Source organism: Rhinopithecus bieti, unplaced genomic scaffold (genome assembly GCF_001698545.2).
Source record: "Rhinopithecus bieti isolate Rb0 unplaced genomic scaffold, ASM169854v2 scaffold_23276, whole genome shotgun sequence".
In the NCBI taxonomy this organism is placed as follows: Eukaryota; Metazoa; Chordata; class Mammalia; order Primates; family Cercopithecidae; genus Rhinopithecus; species Rhinopithecus bieti.
The window spans coordinates 312170-333750 of record NW_016810868.1 but is presented as its reverse complement, the minus strand read 5'-3'; the positions used below and the strand labels follow the sequence as shown (position 1 = coordinate 333750).

The 21581-nt window shown below is 49.7% G+C and overlaps 1 protein-coding gene across 4 annotated transcripts in view; it reads left to right on the top strand.

Annotated features, from left to right (window-relative positions):
* Positions 1 to 6021, top strand: part of EHMT1 (euchromatic histone lysine methyltransferase 1) — a 182478-nt gene extending 176457 nt beyond the window's left edge. For all 4 annotated transcript variants that reach the window (XM_017893066.1, XM_017893067.1, XM_017893068.1 and 1 more), the window contains 2 exons: positions 4251 to 4426; positions 4674 to 6021. In XM_017893066.1, the coding sequence (XP_017748555.1) occupies positions 4251 to 4426; positions 4674 to 4854 (357 nt within the window). In that variant the 3' untranslated portion in view covers positions 4855 to 6021. The remainder of the gene's footprint in view (positions 1 to 4250; positions 4427 to 4673) is intronic.
* Positions 6022 to 21581: the final 15560 nt, after the last annotated feature.

The following is a 21581-nucleotide window of genomic DNA, read 5'->3' as shown; positions in this document are numbered from 1 at the left end:
ATGTGTGTTGGTTTGCAGTCAAATTAAAGCCATTGCTGTATTTACATTGGTCAAACTGCCCCATCTGGGTTGGCCGATGGGGAGCGCCCATACAGGCGGAGCCTGTCCGCTCGTTTGGGTGACAACTACTCTCGTTTGGCACCATGTGCACACCCAGGCCTCCTTTATGCTTCCTGCGCCCACACTTGAATCAGTCATTTCTTCAGGATGTCTGCTGTACTTTTGATAGAGAAAGTTTTTGGAAACTGAAACGAGACTCTGGGGCGCCACGCCATCAGGGTGCCATGCGGTTCGTCAATCAACTGTTTTCAGAGAACAGAGCTATGAAGTAAACAGGTGTTTCTAAAAAAGGCGTGTTCATGTTAATATTTGCCAAGTTCAGAGGGTGTTACCGGTGTAGAGTTTTTATCCAACTTCTTGGGCTGATTTGGGTGATGATGTGTGTATCGTCTTACAATGAGAAAGTTTTGTTTCTAAAATGTTTGGCTTGTGCGAAGAAATAGTACTCGCAGATATTACTTTTTTTTTTTTTTTTTTTTTTTTTGGAGACAGAGTCGTTGCTTGGGGTCGCGCAGGCCGGAGTTTGCAGTGGGCGCGGTTAGTATCGTTGGCCAGCTGCAAGGTCGGCGCGCCCTTCGCGCGGGGGTTCACGCCCATCTCTCGGGCGTGCCTCAGCCTCGGCCGAGCTAGCTGGCGACGGTACAGGGCCACGTTCTGGCCATTTCTCTCGACGCCCAGCTAAGTGTTTTTTGTGGTTTTGGTAGCAGCACGGGGTTTCACTGTGTTAGCCAGGATGGTGTCTCGAGTCTTCTGCTGACCTCGTGATGGCACCGCGCCTCGCGCTTCCCAAGAGTGCCAGGGATTACGCGCTGAAGCCACGCCGCTCCGCAGCAGATATTATATTACCGATAACAGTAAGCACCAGTACAACTGCGGGATGGCATCTGCGTTTCTTTGCAGCGTCTCACTCCTTAGAGCATGTTCCATGGAAGCTGGACCCAGTCCTGTGCTTCGCAGCACCGGAAATGTTGCTTGTGTGATTGTGTCACCAACTTGATAGGCAGTTACATTAATTTTAGTTCATTTTAAATGTTAACGATTTAATTTTTTGTTATTTGATTGTGTAAAATGTTTGCGTGCTTGGGAAGTTCACACCCAGAAAACCCTTGCTTCTCTCCATGTTCTCTGTATTCTGTTTCTTGCTGTCTTACTCCATTCGGACTTTGATAGCAAAACACTGTAAACCGTGAGGCTTACAAATAACAGGAATGTGTTTCTCACTGCTCTGGAGGCTGGAAGTCCCAAGATGAAGATGCTGGTAGATCTGGTGTCTGGGGAGGGCCAGTGCCTTCTCACTGTGTCCTCACGTGGTGGAGGAGGTGCAGCAGCTGTCTGGAGTCCCTTTTATGAGGGCACAATTCCCTCCACTCCCATGACTTAATCGCCTTCCCAAAGCCTCACTGTAACCTAGGGGTCTCAGCCTGTGAGTCTGGTGGGGGGACACACACATTCCAACCATAGCACCTGCAGCAACCATCAGCAGAAATCGAGAAAAAATACTCAAGTAAATTTCTTATTCCTTCGCTTTCCTTAACACAAACAGTGGTAGAGTGTAGATACTGCACCAGCCCTTACCTTTCTCCCAACAGGATTTGGAAAGAGTCATCATATTGTCCATACGTGGAAATCTTTCTCCCCCTTTTTTGGGACATTCAGGTTGATTTCAGCCCTTGCTATTTATCTCAGATAATGTTGTGTACAAGTCAGTTTGTTTGACTTTACCTGTCAGGCAAATCTGAGATTCTGTTCATCCACCCAGTGATGGCTTCAGCAGCCAGTTAATTTCGATTTAGAATTTCCGTTGGATTCTTTTTCTGTTTCTCTGCTGAGACTTCTCATTTCTCTGAGATTTTCATGCCATGAAATCTTGCTTTTTGTTCTTCATTGAGGATAGCCTTAGGAGCTGCCTTGAAAATACGTGTCTGTTGGTGCAGCATTTGGTTCATCTCAAGGCTGGGCTCAGTTGAGTGTTCTCTTTCAGACGTGTTCATTTCCTCAGTGTTTCTAGTGTCAGGTCACTTCAGTTGTTCCTGTTAACGTTTTTCTCTCTGTTAACCAGGACTCTGGTTTCTCTCCTGTGTGGGTCTTGTTTCCCCAGTGCAATTGGCTGGGCCCCTTCTGCAGGCCCCGCCTCTCTCGTGGTCCCTGTGCCTTCTCTCCAGTCCTAGGATTGGCTGGGCTCCCTCCTCAGACCCCGCCTCCCATGTGGCCTCTGCGCCTCGCTGCCGTCCTAGGATTGGCTGGACCCCCTCTGTAGGCCCCGCCTCCCACTCGGCCTTTGTGCCTCTCTGCAGTCCTAGGATTGGCTGGGATCCTGCAGGCTCTGCCTTCCCTCCAGTCCTAGGATTGGCTGGGCTCCCTCAGGCCCCGCCTCCCATGTGGCCTCTGCACCTTGCTCCAGTCCTAGGATTGGCTGGGCTCTCTCCGCAGGCCCCGCCTCCCACCTGGCCTGTCTGCTTTACTCCAGTCGTGCATCTTTGCTGGGGTTGCTGTCTCTGTGGGGTCCTGGTTAGGCAGAGATTTGTGTACACAGACTTTGAAACCCCACCCGCCTCCGAAGCACCTGCAGGTTCTTCCCCTTGGGGCAGTGCTGTGTGCTCTGCCAGACGGGCCACCCCTGGTGAAAGCCTGGGCAGAGCTGGGCCTGGCCCCTCCAGCCGGGAGCCCCTCAGTCTCCATCTTGCTACTGTCCAGGACTTTCATGTGTGCGTTCTTACTAGTTTCAGAGGTGCTTTTTGCACGGGGAGGGGTCGCCTATAGATTCTTAGTCCACCAGACCCTGAAGCAGAGGCCAAAGTCCACGCCACATGAGCCACTCTGAGCTCTGTTTCTTTGGGGTAAACCGGGAGGCGGCTTCCCGTGTCTTTGTCTTTGGGGGCTATGGCTGGTCCCGTCCCGCGGCCGTGCTCGCCTGGTTTACCGTCTTGTCACTGCCCGCGCCATGAAGGTTGTTGGAGATCTACCCCCGTCCACGCTTTCATCCGCTTGCTGCTTTGGGTTTTAACCTCTTGATCTCTGAGCGTCTCTGGTTCTCTGGTTAATACTCATTTTGGGGCAGGTTGTGGACCAGGTGTCTCTGCCTGCAGGCTCCTCCCTCTCGGAACTTGGTCCTGGAAAGCCCCAGGTGCCTCCTTCCCCGTCTGCCTGGCTGTCGTCTGTGATGTTGCCTCTTCCCGTCGCTGGGTAACAAACCACGCCACCCACCCGCAGCTCGCCACGGTGCCCACCCACTCGGCCCAGTGTGCGCAGCAGGGGTTGAGCGTGCCGGGTCTTGGGCTGCACAGGCAGGGTGCTGCTGAGCCCAGGTCCCTGTGGTCGCATGGGCAGCGTCCAGGTTCCTTGCTAGCTGCTGGCCAGGACCACCCACCTTCCTCCCACGCAGCCCCTCCATCCAGGCGCCAGCAGCTCCATGCCCTAGGTCTCCAGAGAGAGCTGCTTTTAAAAGGGTTGCGTGGTTGGGTCAGGCCCACCTACCTCATCCCCCTCTCTACAGTCAATTCAGAATCCGTCATCGCAGACCAGTGCCAGGGGCCAGGGCCATGAGGCCACCTGGAATCTTGGGCTTCTCTCCAAGGCACCAGGGTGAGGAGGACGCCTCAGTCTCTTCGGCCTCGTGTTCCACAACCACACCAGCTCCCGGAAGGGCTGCAGCAGAAGTCGTTTTCTGTGGGCAACCTCCGCCTGACGGTCCTCCCCGGTGCCATTCGCCACTGAGTCTCCCCAGACCCTCCGGGGACTGTTCCGCCTCCTCGTCACCAAGGCAGTGCGTCCCAGACGCCAGCTCCATCCCTCCCGACCCCCTCAGCCCCTGCCACTGCCTCACGGGGCTCTTGCAGCCCCGGCCTCCTTTCTCCTGTTGGTGCCAGACAGCCCCATGGGTACTGGGTGGGATGGCGCTGTCCGTATTCCGTCGCTGGAAGCCCCATGGGGACGCTGTCAAGGGAACGGCCTGCACCACCCGCACCGCACCGCAGACGGCGGCCCAGCAGGGAGGGCAGGGTGCGGGGTGGGCGGCCACACAGCGAGAAGGCCAGCGGAGGTCCCGCACCGCCGCCGGGGATCACTGGAGAAGGCCCCTTCTGCGTGGCGGGCTTGCGCCCAACCCCATGCTCTGGGGCCGCCGTACCCGGCGAGGCCGGCTTGCGGGGCCTTGCTCGCTGCAGCGCGTGCCGGCTTCTCTCGCCCTGCAGGACGGGGAGGTTTACTGCATCGACGCGCGGTTCTACGGAAACGTCAGCCGGTTCATCAACCACCACTGCGAGCCCAACCTGGTGCCCGTGCGTGTGTTCATGGCCCACCAGGACCTGCGGTTCCCCCGGATCGCCTTCTTCAGCACCCGCCTGATCGAGGCCGGCGAACAGCTCGGGTACGCACCGTCGCAGCCCCTGGCCATGTCCGCTGCCAGCGGGACGGTTTTAGGAACGGGGCTTGCGTTGCTTTCCTGGGCTTGTCTCGGGTTTATCCTCAGGGTTTTCCTGTAGTTCTAAAAACTACGACCTGGGATGCGGCACGGCAGGTCGGGGCGAGGAAGCTCTGGCCTTGCCTGCATTTATCTGGCTTGTGGGAGGTGCCGGTGGGATTCGACTTGGAGCCTTGGTTCTGTTCCCCCCCAGGTTTGACTACGGAGAGCGCTTCTGGGACATCAAAGGCAAGCTCTTCAGCTGCCGCTGCGGCTCCCCCAAGTGCCGGCACTCGAGCGCGGCCCTGGCCCAGCGTCAGGCCAGCGCGGCCCAGGAGGCCCAGGAGGACGGCCTGCCCGACACCAGCTCCGCGGCTGCCGCCGACCCGCTATGAGACACCGCCGGCCAGCGGGGCGCTCGGGAGCCAGGGTCCGCCGCGTCGCCGTTTAGAGGAGGAGGAGGAGAGATTCCGCACGTGTCCTCCTTGGGGGCTGCGCCGCCGGCTTCCTGGAGGGGTCGGAGGTGAGGCTGCAGCCCCTGCGGGCGGGTGCGGACGCCTCCCAGCCACCTTCCCAGACCTGCGGCCTCGCCGCGGGCCCAGTGCCCAGGCTGGAGCGCACACTTTGGCCCGCGCCCCAAAGACGCTGGGAGTCCGCACTGGCATCACCTTCTGAGTTTCTGATGCTGATTTGTCGTTGCGAAGTTTCTCGTTTCTTCCTGTGACCTCCGAGGTCCCCGCTGCACCACGGGGTTGCTTTGTTCTCCTGCCCGGCCCAGACTGTTCTGTGTGGCACCGCGGAGGCCACCGTTAGCGCGAGCTGCTCCGTTGGCCCTGCCCGCGCCCTGCGTGGCTGGTGCCGGGTCCCAGGGGCTGCACGGAGGACACTGTCTGCTGCCAGTCTCGGAGAGTCAGGAGACCGACCCCGCCACTAACTTTGGAGAAAATGTGGGTTTGCTTTTTAAAGGAATCCTATATCTAGTCCTATATATCAAACCTCTAACTGACGTTTCTTTTCGAGGAAGTGGTTTGGTGGGTGCAGCCCCCGCCGGTTCCGTTGACGCTGGCACCTTCTGTTGATTTTTTAAGCCACATGCTATGATGAATAAACTGATTTATTTTCTACCATTACTGAACATTAGGACAAACAAAAAATAAAAAACAAAACACAGACAACGGTGCTGATTCTGGTGTGGTTTCTACTCACCACGTGAAATAAACTATCAACTGTATAAAGAGAACAAAGTGATTTTAGAATAAAATGCAGGAAAAACTTTTTTAAAAATGTTAGTCTTGTAGTGTGAATAAATTTGCCATCACCTTTTGTGTGGTGGCCTGGCAGGTCATATACTTTTTTTTGGCATATACCTTTTTAAATACTGTAATTAGTGCAGTAACAGTGGGGTTTTTTTTGTGCAACTCTTCTAAACATTCATAATGCAGTCATGTTTATTTTTTTTCTGTTAAAATGTTTTTGACAGTTTTAAGAGCAGTCTTTTGGCTCTGACCATTTCTTGTTCTGTTTTCAATGAAATCAATAAAAAAAAAAAGAAGTACTTTAAATGGGGTTTTTATTATGACACCATATTTCAGCTGGTCTCTGCAGAACTTGCGGGTCCCCCCTGGACCCGGCCCAGCTTTCTGTCCCCTGTCCAAGGAAGTACAGCTTCCTTTTCACCCCAGATTTGTCCCTGAAGAGGGGACATTCCAGGCAGAGGTTAGGGAAGCCTGTGCATTCCTGCATGTGTTGAATGAGTCTGTGTGTGTGAATACATGTGCGAGTGTGGGCACACTGGTATGTTTTGTGTCTGTGCGTGTCTGCATGTCTGCGTCTAGTGCCAGGTGCCCAGGTCTGGGCATCGTTCTGGAAGCCGACAGGGCTCGTCAGGTGAGTCTCACAGCCAGAGGCAGAGCTGCATGTGAACAGTGAGGCCGCAGAAGGCAGAGCCAGAGCCCGTCCTACTTCCTGCCAGCCACGACCCCTACCTCTCTGTGGGGACCCCTAGACCCAAAGCCTCCAGCCTGCTGTGTTCTCCTTGCTGACTGGCCTCACTCACCACAGGAGGGCTTTTAGTGTAACCTCAGTAACATGCTCAGACACTCCGTGGTTTAATACACAGAATTCACTCAGGCATTTTAGATGCTTATCTAGCACGGTAACAACTGCCCTGCACTTTGTGAATAGATGGCCCAAGCAGGGTGCGTGGTGGTCCAGCCTGAGGTACGAGTGCCTGTCGCCAGACATTGCGCAACTGCATGAAGGACTGGGCAGGCGTGCACAGGGCCACAGGGGAGGCCACATTCCTCCAGGAACCCAGACAGCCTGTGGCCTTTGACCTCCACGTCTGAGGAGGGGCTGTGTGGGGCGGGCTGCATTCTTGCCAAGCCTGGGCTCAGGAGCGTGGAGGAGCCGCAGGTCACCTCATCTCAGAGGCCATGGCAGGAGGTGACTGAGGGGCCACTGGAGCCTGAATCTAAGGCTCTGCTGGCTCCACCAGCCCTGCAGGGGGAGCAGCCGGTACAGCCCCTTCCCCTGGGACAGCCCGTAGCTGGCAGATGACTCTAATTTTTGTGGCTTGAGTGTCTACCTGTTCTGCTCCATGCCCTGGGTCAGGTGCTGGATGTACAAACAGGTGTTGGTTGAATCAAGCCAATAGCAAACTTTTTGGGTGTCACGAAGGCCCGCCAGGGTGGCCCGACAACTAGGCCCTGTCACAGAAAGTTCCAGCCATTTAAAATGAGCACCCAACACAGAGCCCACCTCACACGGTCCTGGACAGCTCTGCAGTGACCGCCTTGTCCCTAAACCAGACTCTGGGCTAGGCTTAGGAGGAAGAGACCTTACAGGCCCTTTGCACTGTGGGGCAGCATCTGCACGTGCTCTGGGGAGTGTAGGCCCACTGGGAAGGGGGCTGAGGGGACCTGCGGCAGGTGCGGAGAACAGGTGAGTCTCACAGGGACCAGGTGGGCCAGGGCAGGGCAGGAGGCCTCCCCCTGCCCCTCCCCCTCCCTCTTTCTCCTCTTTGGATAAATAAAAATGGAAAACCCATGCAGGCTGGCCCTCTGGTCCTGCAGCAGCCAGAACCCCTCACCTGGGCAAAGCTCGTAGCATGTTCTTAACCCACTTGGGCAGAGAGCGGCCTGCGTCCTTGTCCTCACCCAGACTGTAGTCTGTGAGAAAAAACAGGCTTATGTGGCTGGAGCGGAGGCCCCTCTGAGCTCAATGGGTGGGGGTTGGGCTGTCGAGGCGCCACAGTGAGTGGACTTGGGTGTGACACTGGAGCCCAAGGGGCCCCAGCCGGGTAGGCCAAGGAGATGGCAGTGGTGCCAACACACAGTGGGTCCTTGTGCCTGCTGGCTCCTGGCACCCCCCCCCCCACATTCTTGAGGGACCCAGGGTCCCTTTTATAGCTCTTCCCACCACCCAGGGTGACTCAGGGCAACGTAGTTCCCTGAGGGCAGGGAACAGGGCTCAGCCACTGGCCAGCCTCCGTTGGTCCTTGGAGTGCGAGCTGGGGCCTTCTTGGGTCAGTGTGTTCTGAGTGGACTGAGTAGGGCCCCGGGGTCCCCAGCTGTGCACACCTCCTTGGGGTTTTCTGAGGCTGGGTGGACGGAGGCCCTCCCCACGGAGGGGCAGCCACGCAAACACAGATGGGGTGTGAGCAGAGGCCACCCAGTTACACTGGAGGTTGCCCTTGTTTCTGTGAAAGTCACACCTGTTTATTACCAAAAACTCAACGCACAAGACCTGGAAGAGGAATGTGAAATGCTCCAGAAATCCCCCTTCTCGCCCCCGCCTGACACGGGAGACAGCTGCAGCCTGCCGTGTTCACTCGGGCCGAGTGCGTCTCCTGTCAGGCAAGGGAGAGCCTCCTGGGCTTTGGCAGGAACGTCGGACGCACTGCGTGTCTGGACCAGGTGAACCCTTTGTGACGTATGTATGATGTTTCTTTTGCGCAATGACGCTGGGAAGGAGAATCTCGTACCTCATCTTTATCCGTTTGTGCAATTGCCTTCTTAGGGAAGGGGTCAGAGGGCACGTATTGTCCCTTTTGGAATCGCTTACCAAAACGTCACCGAGAAAACACCAGCCAGTTTTGCCTTCACTGATGTACGTCTCCCCCAGCCCTCCCTGAGGCCTCCGCTTCGCACTTCCTGCTTTTCTAATTGTCTAGAAGGCGACTCTCACTGCAGTGTTACTCTGCAGTTTGATTATTGATAAAATTGAGCGTCTCTCCTTATATTTATCACAGCCTAGCCTTTCCTCCTATGTGAATTGCCTTTGTGCAAAAATTCTGTTGTGCTATATTTTTCTTACTGATATTTGTGGGCTCTTTATATATTGTAATTTTATACCTATACCGAATTTAAATTTGTTATGTGGCAGAAATCTGTCTGGTGACTTCTGGTTCTGTAATACGTTTAGAAAGACCTTCTGCACCCCCAAATTATAAAAAATATGCTCCAGTGCTTGTCCTAGTTCTTTGTCTTTAGGTTTAGCTCTTGAATCCAGGTGGAATTTATTTGGTGTATGGTACGAAATAACAACATAAATTTTAGGCTTTTTGTTGAGGCATAATTGGCATTTGGCAAAATGCATGGATTGAATGCAGCTCAGTGCGTTCTGACAAATGCCTTTGCCGTGTGACCCACCCCTTATCAGGACAGAGGCCGTTTACATCCCCCAGCCAACGTTCTCTCTTCCTCCCCTCTCTGGCCCTGCCCACAAGGCACATCACCCATCTGATTTCTTTCACTGTAAGTTAGTTTTGCCTCTTCTAGGGCTCTCTATAACAGGAACCATGCAGTGGGTTACTTTTTTTGGCCTCGCTTCTGCTCAGCGGCTTTTGCATTTATCCGTTCTCCTGTGTGTGTATGCTTGGGTTAGCTCCAGTTCGGGGCTATTGTCGATAAAGCAGCTATCGCCTTTCTTGTACAGGTCTTCTTGTGTGCATGTTTTTGTTGGTCAAAGGTGAATTCCTAGAAAGGAGCTTGCTGACTTCCGTGAGGAGTCACCCTTGTCTCTGCAGCTGGCAGCATCGTCCGTCCACGCCACTCATACATGGGAGTTCTCATTGCTTCATGTTTTCATGAATCCTAAGTGTTTCCAGTCCGATTTGACCAGGTCCAATTTATCCCTTTCTTCTTTTTCTTTTCTTTTTCTTTTTTTTCTTTTTTTTTTTTTTTGAGATGGAGTTTTTCTCTTGTTGCCCAGGCTGGAGTACGGTGGTACAATCTCGGCTCACTGCAACCTCTGCCTCCCAGGTTCAAGCGATTCTCCTGCCTCAGCCTCCCGAGTAGCTGGGATTACAGGCACGTGCCAGCACGCCCGGCTAATTTTGTATTTTTAGTAGAGACGGGGTTTCTCCATGTTGGTCAGGCTGGTCTTGAAATCCCGGCCTCAGGCAATTTGTCCACCTCGGCCACCCAAAGTGCTGGGATTACAGGCATGAGCCACCGCGCCTGGCCCTGCTTTTTCGATTAGTACTTTCTCTGCCCTAAGGTATCTTTACTATAATGCTTTAGAGAGAAAAACAGGAAAATATCTTCTCAAATTTAGGAATATATTATCCTCTTTCCCAAACATTCAGTTTTGGATTTTAACGTTTAGGTGCATGATTCATCTTAAATTCATTTTTGAGAAATGGAGTGAGGTCAAGGGAGGTTTTTCCTGGGGGAAACCACTTGCTCCAGCCCATTTTGTTGATTTTTTCTTCTTCTTTTCTTCCTTCCTTCCTCCTTCCTTTCCCCTCACCTTTCTCTCCCTCCTCCTCCCCCTTCTTCCTTCCTTCCTTTCCTTCCTTCCTTCCTTCCTTCCTTCCTTCCTTCTTTCTTTCCTTCCTCCTTCCTTCCTTTCTTTTTTCTTTCTTTCGATGGAGTCTCGCTCTGTCGCCCATGTCTGGAGTGCAGTGGCGCTATCTTGCTCACTGCAAACTCCACCTCCCAGGTTCACGCCATCTCCTGCCTCAGCCTCGCTGAGTAGCTGGGACTACAGGCGCCCGCCACCCACGGCCAGCTGAAGTTTTGTATTTTTAGTAGAGACAGGGTATTCACTGTGTTAGCCAGGATGGTCTCGATCCTCACTGACTCATGATCCTCCCACCTTGGCCTCCCAAAGTGCTGGGATTACAGGTTGTGAGCCACCGCACTGGCCTATTTGTTGGGTTTCTTTTTTTTTTTTTTTCAGACGGAGTCTCGCTCTGTCACCCAGGCTGATTGCAGTGGCGCGATCTCGGCTCACTGCAAGCTCCGCCTCCCGGGTTTACGCCATTCTCCTGCTCCAGCCTCCGAGTAGCTGGGCACTACAGGCGCCTGCCCATTCTCGCCCGGCTAATTTTGTATTTTTAGTAGAGACGGGGTTTCACCGTGTTAGCCAGGATGGTCTCGATCTCCTGACCTCGTGAATCCAGCCGTTCTCGGCCTCCCAAAGTGCTGGGACTACAGGCTTGAGCCACCACGCCCGGCCTGTTGGTTTCTTAAGAGGCTTTTCCTTTCCCCCCGTGAACTGCATTGGCACCATCACAGAATGTCAGCGGTGTGAGCCTGTGGGCTGCACCTCAGGGCTTTTCCACATTGGTGGGTTGTTTGCCTTGAGGCCAATATCTCCAAGTGTAAAATAATGATGTGTGGTGGCACAGGTCCTCCAGCTGTGTCCTTATTCCGAAAGATGACTCTCTGGCTATTTGGCTACACTAGGTCTTTCCTGTCTTTATATAAATTTTAGAATCAGCATGTTAATTTCTACAAAACAGCTGGATAGAATTTTTTTTTAACCTTTCATTCAACTTTATCGAGGTATCATTTAGGGATCATTGAAGGCACCCTTCATAAATGTTTGATGTGTTTGGCAAATGTGTAAACCTTACAACCACTACCACAATGAAGACATCATCCCCCCCATATTGTCCACGGCACTGTCTCCCCCATATCCTCCACACCACCATCCCGCCCGGTATCCTTCACGCCACCAACCCCCCGGTGTCATCCATGCCACCGTCCCCCCATATCCTCCACGCGGCCATATCCCCTGTATCCTCTATGCCACCGTCTCCCCCGTATCCTCCATGCCACCGTCTCCCCCGTATCCTCCATGCCACCGTCTCCCCCGTATCCTCCATGCCACCGTCTCCCCCGTATCCTCCACTCCACCGTCCCCATCTGTATCCTTCACACCACCACTCCTGAACCAGGAGACACCGAGCTGCTCCTGTCACCATAGATTAACATTTCTATTCTGGAATTTGCTACAATTGGTTTAATGGAGTGTGTACTTCATTGCCTCTGGCTTCTTTGACTCAACATGTATTTTATTTATTTTTAAAAATCTTGGCCGGGCGTGGTGGCTCATGCCTGTAATCCCAGCACTTTGGGAGGCCGAGGCGGGCAGGTCACGAGCTCAGGAGATCAAGACCATCCTGGCTAATACGGTGAAACCCCGTCTCTACTAAAAATACAGAAAAATTAGCCGGGCGTGGTGGCATGCACCTGTAGTCCCAGTTACTCAGGAGGCTGAGGCAAGAGAATGGCGTGAACCCGGGAGGCGGAGCTTGCAGTGAGCCGAGATCGCACCACTGCACTCCAGCCTGGGCGACAGAGCGAGACTCCGTCTCAAAAAAAAAAAGAAGACCAGAGTTGTGGGCTGCTGGGAGGAAGAGTACAGACGTAGAGTGCTGTTCTCATGACTTCCTTTCAGGGGTAGATGCCATCACCACGGTGTCCATCAATGGTGGCCTTTGTCGCCCGGCTGAGCTGCTGTTTGCTGGGTGTCTGCACTGCGGGCTATTCTTGCCGCCTTTTCATCCCTTCACTAGCACAGAAAACGCTCCCCCTCTTTGGGGTACAGTCTCCACATAAATATTTTGGAATTCCGCATTGGAGATTTGTTTTCTCTATCCCCCTTATTCGTTTATTTCAGTCATTTATTACACCAACATGGCTCATGGATATTTGAGACTTTGGGTTATAATCCATGTTATTTATTTGATTGCTCAAATTGTTCCAGCTTTGACCATTAGGAACTTTTTAGTTGACTCCTGTGCTCTTCTGACACAGCCCGTCTGTGTGTGTGTGTATGTGTTTATGCGTGTGTGTCTGTGTATAAGTGTGCAAGTGCATGTGTGTGTCTAAGTGTGTACGCGTATGTGTGTGTGTGTATGGATGTGTGGGTGTGAGTATCTGTGTGTGTGTGTGTCTGCGTGTGTGTATGGATGTGTTGATGTGTATGTATGTGTGGGTATGTGTATGTGTGTGTGTCTGTGTACGTGTATGTGTGTATGTGTATGGATGTGTTGTATGTGTATGTATGTGTCAGTATGTGTATCTCTGTGTGCGTATGGTTGTGTTGAAATGTGTGTATGTATGTGTAGGTATGTGTATCTGTGCGTGTGTGTGTATGTATATATGTGTGTGTGTGCATTGATGTGTTGTGTATGTATATGTGGGTATTTGTATCTGTGTATGTGTGTACGTGTATGTGTATGGATGTGTTGTGTGTATGTGTATGTATGTGTGGGTATGTGTATCTGTGTGTATGGTTGTGTTGCTGTGTGTATGTATGTGTGGGTATGTGTATCTGTGTGTGTGCACCTGTGTGTGTGTTTCTGTTGGAGTGTGTATGTGTGTGTGTATAGATGTGTTGATGTATGTGTGGGTATATGTATCTGAGTGTGTGTGTGTGTCTGTATGAGTGTGTATGTGTGTGTGTGTATGGATGTGTTGATGTGTGTATGTGTGTGTGTGGGTATGTGTATCTGTGTGTGGATGTGTTGATGTGTATGTGTGTGTCTCTGTGTCTGAGTGTGTACGTGTATGTGTGTGTATGGATGTGTTGATGTGTATATATGTATGTATGTGTGTGTCTCTGTGAGTGTGTACGTGTGTGTGTGTGTGTGTATGGATGTGTTGATGTGTGTATGTGTATGTGTGAGTATGTGTATCTGTGTGTGCGTGCGTGTGTGTGTGTGTGTAACATTTCCTTACTTTCTGGCACTATGAGATGCTCTTTGTTAATTTCGGGTATCTTCTGCTGCAGTCCTGGAATCGGCTATTTCTCCAAGGAGCCCTGGTTTCTTTTCTTGGAGGATGGCATCAGAAACCAAGATCTTGGTGTTGAATGTGCTTCCTGCTACTTGGGGCATCATTTCTTTTAAGCCCTCATAGCTACAGAGCAAAGAAATTTTGTGTATCCAAATGTATATATGTTTCTATGTGCACCCTTCTGTGTCTGTGTCTGGGAAGACACGAGTCCATGCCAATGTCTCCATCTCTGATTCATTTCCACATGGCTCATTCTAGCCTTCTTTTCCTGCCGTCTGTAAGTTCCCACTCTAATAGTGAGAAACCTCACTCCCACCATCTGCCATCTATGTACTTAATTGCTAAATCCAGGATCCATGCATAGCTGTATCAGAATTGTTAGCCTTCACCCAGCACTTGGGGAGACCGAACTGGAAGGATTGCTTGAGAGAGAAGCTTGAGACCACCCTGGCCAACACAGAGAGATCCCGTCTCTATTTTACAAAATAGAATTGTGAAATTCCTGTGGGAGATGACATCACCGACGAGACACCGTGCTTCTGTGCAGCTCCTTTTGCCTTCAGTCTTGGAGGCTCCACTCGTTCCCAAGGTCACTTAGGTCAGCATCTTTCCCCAGCCCTTCAGTACGACGTGTCCTACAAGGGAATCTTTAACTCTCTTGTCACACTCTACATTCCTTCTTGGGGTTCCATGGCCTCCTAAGTGATTTCTTTCTTTTTTTTTTTTTTTTTTTTTTTCTTTTTTTTTTTTTTTTTTTTTTTGAGACGGAGTCCTGCTCTGTTACCCAGGCTGGAGTGCAGTGGCGCGATCTTGGCTCACTGCAACCTCTGCCTGCCGGGTTCAAGCAATTCTCCTGCCTCAGCCTCCTGAGTAGCTGGGACTACAGGCGTGTAACCCCACCCCTGGCTAATTTTTGTTTGTTTGTTTGTTTTGATGGATTCTCGTTCTGTCACCCAGGCTGGAGTGCAGTGGCATGATCTCGGCTCACTGCAACCTCCAACTCCCTGGTTCCAGCAATTCTCTTGCCTCAGCCTCCTGAGTAGCTGGGATTACAGGCGTGCGCCACCATGCCCAGCTAATTTTTGTACGTTTAGTAGAGATGGGGTTTCACCATGTTGGCCAGGATGGTCTCGATCTCTTGACTTCATGATCCGCCTGCCTTGGCCTCCCAAAGTGCTGGGATTGCAGGTGTGAGCCACCGCGCCCGGCCCAAATCTTATAAATTTCCCTATAAGTACCATTTTGTTGCATTCTACAAATGTTCATTTTCAGGTTGTTTATTTATTATTTATTTTGAGACGGTTTCACCTTGTTGTTCAGGCTGGTCTCGAACTCCTGATCTCAGGTGATCCACCCGCCTCGGCCTACCCAAAAAAAATTTTTAGTTTTTTATTTAAGTTTAATTTTTTAGAACTGGTGCTCTCACTCTGTCACCCAGGCTGGAGTGCGGTGGTGTGATCTTGGCTCACTGCAGCCTCAAACCCCTGGATTCAAGTGATCCTCCTGCCTCAGCCTCCTGAGCAGCTGGGAGTATAGGTGTGCACCACCACACCTGGCTAATTTAAAATATTTTAAAATTTCATTTGAGACTTCTTTTTTGACCCATGTGGATAGTATTGTGTTGTTCAATCTTCAAATATTTTGGGATTTTTCCAGCTATCTTTCTGTTGTTTCTAGTTTAATTCCATTATGGTCTAAAAACATAATTTGTGTGATTTTGATTTTTAAAAATGCATTCAGGTGTGTTTATGGCCAATAGTGTCGCCTAATTTGGTGCATGTTTTCTTTTTTTCTTTTTTTTTTTTTGAGACGGAGTCTCGCTCTGTCGCCCAGGCTGGAGTGCAGTGGCACGATCTCTGCTCACTGCAAGCTCCGCTTCCCGGGTTCCCGCCATTCTCCTGCCTCAGCCTCCCGAGTAGCTGGGACTACAGGTGCCCGCCACCTCGCCCAGCTAGTTTTTTGTATTTTTTTAGTAGAGATGGGGTTTCACCGTGTTAGCCAGGATGGCCTCGATCTCCTGACCTCGTGATCCGCCCGTCTCGGCCTCCCAAAGTGCTGGGATTACAGGCTTGAGCCACCGCGCCCGGCCGGTGCATGTTTTCTGTAAGCTTGAGAAGACGTACTGTATTGTGCCGTTGTTGAATGCACTGTTGTAAATGGCGATTAGATCAGGTCAATTGATGACGTTGTTCAGATCAATTATATCCTTCCTGAGTTTCTGCCCATTGTATCTGTCAGTTCTGTCAGGCCTCTGAGCCCAAGCTAAGCCATCGTATCCCCAGTGACCTGCACGTGTACATCCAGATGGCCTGAAGCAATTGAAGATCCACAAAAGAAGTGAAAATAGCCGTAACTGATGACGTTCCACCATTGCGATTTGTTTCTGCCCCACCCTGACTGATCAATGTACTTTGTAATCTCCCCCACCCTTAAGAAGGTTCTTTGTAATTCTCCCCACCCTTGAGAATGTACTTTGTGAGATCCACCCCATACCCACAAAGCATTGTTCCTAACTCCACCGCCTATCCCCAAACCTATAATAACTAATGATAATCCCACCACCCTTTGCTGACTGTCTTTTCGGACTCAGCCCACCTGCACCCAGGTGAAACAAACAGCCTTGTTCCTCACACAAAGCCTGTTTGGTGGTCTCTTCACACGGGTGCGTGAGACAAGTTCCTGATCGAGGAGTACTGAAGTCTCCTAGGATAATAGTTGATGTGTCTATTTCTCCTTACAGCTCTATCAGCTTCTGCTTCACATATTTTGACATGTTGGTGTCAGGCACACACATGTGCAGGATTGTTATGTCTTTTTTGAAGAATTGACCCTGTGATCATTATGTAATGTCCTTTTCTATTCCTGCTCGCTTTTTCCTTCTGAAGTCTGTCTTCTTTGAAATCAACATATCTCCTCCAACTTTCTTTTGATTAGTGTTAGTATGGTACATCTTTCTCTGTAGGTTTAGTTTTTAAATTACCTGTGTCTTTATATATTTAAAATGGATTTCTCATAGACAACATGTGGTATGGGGTTTTTCTGTTTTTTTTTGTTTGTTTGTTTGTTTGTTTGTTTGTTTTCATAGTCTCGCTGTCTCCCAGGCTGGAGTGCAGTGGAACAATCTCAGCTCACTGCAACCTCAGCCTCCTGGCTTCAAGCGATTCTCCTGCCTCAGCCTCCTGAGTTGCTGGGATGACAGGCACGAGTCACCACAGCTAATTTTTGTATTTCTTAGTATAGACAGAGTTTCACCATGTTGGCCAGGCTGGTCTCGAACTCCTGACTTCGTGATCCACCTGCCTCAGCCTCCCATAGTGCTGGGATTACAGGCATAAGCCACCATGCCCGGCCAGTATGGTCTTCTTTATTTATTTATTATTATTATATTTTTTTAAGACAGAATCTCACTCTGCTGCTCAGGATGGAGTGCAGTGGCATGATCTTGGCTCACTGCAACCTCTGCCTCCCAGGCTCAAGCGATTCTTCTGCCTCAGTGTCCCGAGTAGCTGGGACTACAGGCACCTGCCAATTTTTGGTATTTTTAGTAGAGACGGGTTTTCACCGTGTTAACCAGGATGGTCTCGATCTCCTGACCTTGTGATCCGCCTGCCTCAGCCTTCCAAAGTGCTAGGTATGATCTTTTTAAAAATCCATTTTGACAATTTCTGTCTTTTGATTGGTATATTTAGACTTTTCACATTTGAAGTGATTATTGATATAATTAGATTAATATCTACTGTGTTTCTATGTTTGTAACTCTTTTCTATTTATTGTATTTGTTCTTTGTATTGTCCCCCTTTTTCCGCCCTTTTGGATGCTGTTGTTGTTTTAGACACAGGGTCTTGCTGTGTTGCTCAGGCTGTTCTCAAACTTCTGGGATCAAGTGATCCTCCCGCCCTGGCTTGCTTTGTCTCTTCTGGCTATGTTTTTTTCTTTTCTTTTCTTTTCTTTTTTTTTTTTTTTTTGTGAGACGGAGTCTTGCTTTGTCGCCCAGGCTGGAGTGCAGTGGCCGGATCTCAGTTCACTTCAAGCTCCACCTCCCGGGTTTACGCCATTCTCTTGCCTCAGCCTCCTGAGTAGCTGGGACTACAGGCGCCCGCCACGTCGCCCGGCTAGTTTTTTGTATTTTAGTAGAGACGGGGTTTCACCGTGTTAGCCAGGATGGTCTCGATCTCCTGACCTCGTGATCCGCCTGTCTCGGCCTCCCAAAGTGCTGGGATTACAGGCGTGAGCCAGCGCACTCGGCCTATGTTTTTTTCTTATCTTTTATCGCGCCTTGTATCTTTTTGTTGAAAGCACCACATGAGGTATTTGGTAATAGGAATTGAGGTCAGCTGGCCTTTAGCATGAGATTTTATGTTAATCTGAGTAGTAGCTGGGTTCTGCTTAATGTTGACTATAGCCATAGGTGTCAGGGACTTCCATTTCTTTTAGTTTTTTTTTTTTCCCCCTGTTGTCTTTTGGTTTCTTTCAAATCTTCTTAAATAGCATCTTCACTTTGTAGCTGTTTCAGCTGTAAGCCATAGTTATCACATAGGAGCCTTGCTGATAGAGTGATAACGTATCACATACGTTATCACATAAAGGGGAAGCATTATGTAATCCTGTGATTAAATCTCTGTCTTTCTGGGTCTCTGTGTTCCTGAGCTGTGACCTTCAAAGTGTTTGGCTGCTTTTTCTCCCGCTTAGGTGTGACAGGAAGACTAAAAGGGGGATAGCGTTGTGTGATTCCTTTCTCCCAGGTAGATAGGCTCTGATGAAATCTTTTCCCCTGCTGAATAGGGCTTTGGTATGAAAAACATTCTGGGCATATTTCATGTGCTGATGAGAAGAATGTGTATTCTGTCCCTGTTGGATGAGTTCTTCTGAAATTGTCTATTAGGTCCATTCTGTCTGTAGTGCTGTTTACTTACTTATTTGTTTTTTTTTTTTTTTTTTTTTTGAGACAGCGTCTCGCTCTGTCACCCAGGCTGGAGTGCAGTGATGTGATTTCGGCACACTGCAACCTCTACCTCCTGGGTTCAAATGATTCTCCTGCCTCAGCCTCCTGAGTAGCTGGGACTACAGGCATGCGCCTCCATGCCCAGCTAATTTTGTATTTTTAGTAGAGACGGGGTTTCACCACGTAGGTCAGGCTGGTCTCGAACTCCTGACCTCAAGTGATTCACCCACCTCGACCTCCCAAAGTGCTGGGATTACAGGCATGAGCCACCACGCACCCAGCCTGTAGTGCTGTTTAAATACAATGTTTCTTTGTTGATTTTCTGTCCAGTGCTGAGAGTGGGATGTCAAAGTCCTCAACTGTTATCGTTGGAGTTTATCTCTCCCTTTATACTATTAATAATAATAATGTTTGCTTTATATACCTGGGTGCTCAGGTGTTGGGTGTATATATTTACAATTGTTATATCCTCTTGCTGAACTGATCCCTTATCATCAGCTAATGACCTTCTTTGTCTCTTTTTTTGGTTTTTTACTTAAAGCCTATTTTATCTGATGTAAGTATAGCACTCCCACTCACTTTTGGATTCCATTTGCATGGCAGATCTTTTTCCAGTCCTTCACTTCTAGTGTATGTATGTATTTTTTTTTTTTTTTTTTTTTTTTTTTTTTGAGACGGAGTCTCGCTCTGTCACCCAGGCTGGAGTGCAGTGGCCGGATCTCAGCTCACTGCAAGCTCCGCCCCCCGAGTTTACGCCATTCTCCTGCCTCAGCCTCCCGAGTAGCTGGGACTACAGGCGCCCGCCACCTCGCCCGGCTACTTTTTTGTATTTTTTAGTAGAGGCGGGGTTTCACCGTGTTAGCCAGGATGGTCTCGATCTCCTGACCTTGTGATCCGCCCGTCTTGGCCTCCCAAAGTGCTGGGATTACAGGCTTGAGCCACCGCGCCTGGCCGTGTATGTATGTCTTTACAGGTTACATGAGTTTCTTATAGGCAGTATATAGTTAAAAAAATTTTTTAAATCCATTCAGCCGGACTATACCATTTAACTGGGAAACTTAATCTGTTAGCATTCAAGGTTATTATTGATAGGTGAGGACTTACTTCTGTCATTTTGTTAATTGTTTTCTGGTTGTTTTGTATATCCTTAGTTCTTTTCTTATTGTTTTTCTTTGTGGTTTGGTGGTTTTCTGTAGTATTAAGTTTTGATTCCTTTCTCTTTCTCATTGTGTATCTGCTGTACCAGTAAATTTTATACTTTTACATGTTTTCGTGATGGTCATTATTGTCCTAGGACTCCCATAAGCAATTCTTGCAAGGCTGGTGTAGTGGTAACAAATTCCCTCAGTTTTTGCTTATCTAAGAAAGACTATTTCTCCTTCATTTCTGAAGGATAACTTTGCTGAGTATAGAATTCTTGGCTGGCAGGTTTTTTTTTTTTTTTTCTATTAGCACTTTGATTGTATCATCCCATTCTCTCTTGTCCTATAAAGTTTCTGCTGAGAAATCTGCTATTAGTTGGATAGGGATTCTCGTACGTGTGACTTTATACTTTTCCTTTGCTGTTTTTTATAATTCTTTCTCTTCCACTTTTTCTTTTTTTAAACAGGATCTTTCTCTGTCACCCAGGCTGGAGTGCAGTGGTGTGATCATAGCTCAATGCAGCCCTGAAATCCTGGGCTCAAGCAGTCCTCCCACCTCAGCCTCTCTGGGACTATGGGTATGCACCATCATGCCCTGCTATTATTATTATATTTGAGAGATGAGATCTCACTATGTTGCTCATGCTGGTCTTGAACTGCTGGCCTTAAGCAATCCTCCCACTTTGGCTTCCCAAAGCACTGGGATTATAGGTGTGAGTCACTGTTCCTGGCCTTCTCTTCCACTTTTGACAGAGTATAAATGTGCCACTGGGAGTACCTTCTTGGATTGACTATATTTGAGAACTCTTGAACTTTCCAGTTCTGGATGTCCATATCCTTCTTTTCAGCTATTATTTCATTAAATAGGTTTTTTTTTTTTTTTTTCTTTTTTGAGATGGAGTCTCTCTCTGTCACCCAGGCTGGAGTGCAGTGGCCGGATCTCAGCTCACTGCAAGCTCCGCCTCCTGGGTTTACGCCATTCTCCTGCCTCAGCCTCCCGAGTAGCTGGGACTACAGGCGCCCGCCACCTCGCCCGGCTAGTTTTTTTGTATTTTTTAGTAGAGACGGGGTTTCGCCGTGTTAGCCAGGATGGTCTCAATCTCCTGACCTCGTGATCCGCCCGTCTCGGCCTCTCAAAGTGCTGGGATTACAGGCTTGAGCCACCGCGCCCGGCCACATTAAATAGGTTTTCTATGCCTCTTCCAATCTCTTCTTCTGGAATTTCTATAATGCGAATATTTCTTTGCTTGATGGTATCACATTGGTTCCATAGACTTTCTTTATTTTTTAAATTTATTTATTTGTTTATTTTGAGATGGAGTCTCACTCTGACACTAAGACTGGAGTGCAGTGGCATGATCTCGGCTCACTGCAAGCTCCACTTCCTGGGTTCACGCCGTTCTTCTGCCTCAGCCTCCTGAGTAGCTGGGACTACAAGCACCCACCACCACACCCAGCTAATTTTTTTTTTTTTTTTTGGTATTTTTAGTAGAGACAGGGTTTCACCATGTTAGCCAGGAAGGTCTTGATCTCCTGACCTCGTGATCTGCCCGCCTCGGCCTTCCAAAGTGCTGGGATTACAGGCGTGAGCCACTGTGCCTGGCCAACTTTCTTTATTCTTTTTCCATTTTCTTCTCTCCTTTTTCTTCTTCTTTTTTTTTGGATGGAATTTTGCTCTTGTTGTGCAGGCTGGAGTGCAATGGTGCGATCTCAGCTCACCAAAACTTATGCCTCCCAGGTTCAAGTGATTCTCTTGCCTCAGCCTCCTGAGTAGCTGGGATTACAGGCATGCACCAACATGCCTGGCTAATTTTGTATTTTTAGTAGAGAACAGGGTTTCTCCATGTTGTTCAGGCTGATCTCGAGCTCCCGACCTCAGGTGATCTGCCTGCCTCGGCCTCCCTCAGTGCTGGGATTACAGGCACGGTCCACCATGCCTGGCCTGCTTGCTTTCTTGCTTTCTCACTTTCACTTTCCCTCCCTCCCTCCCTCCCTCCCTCCCT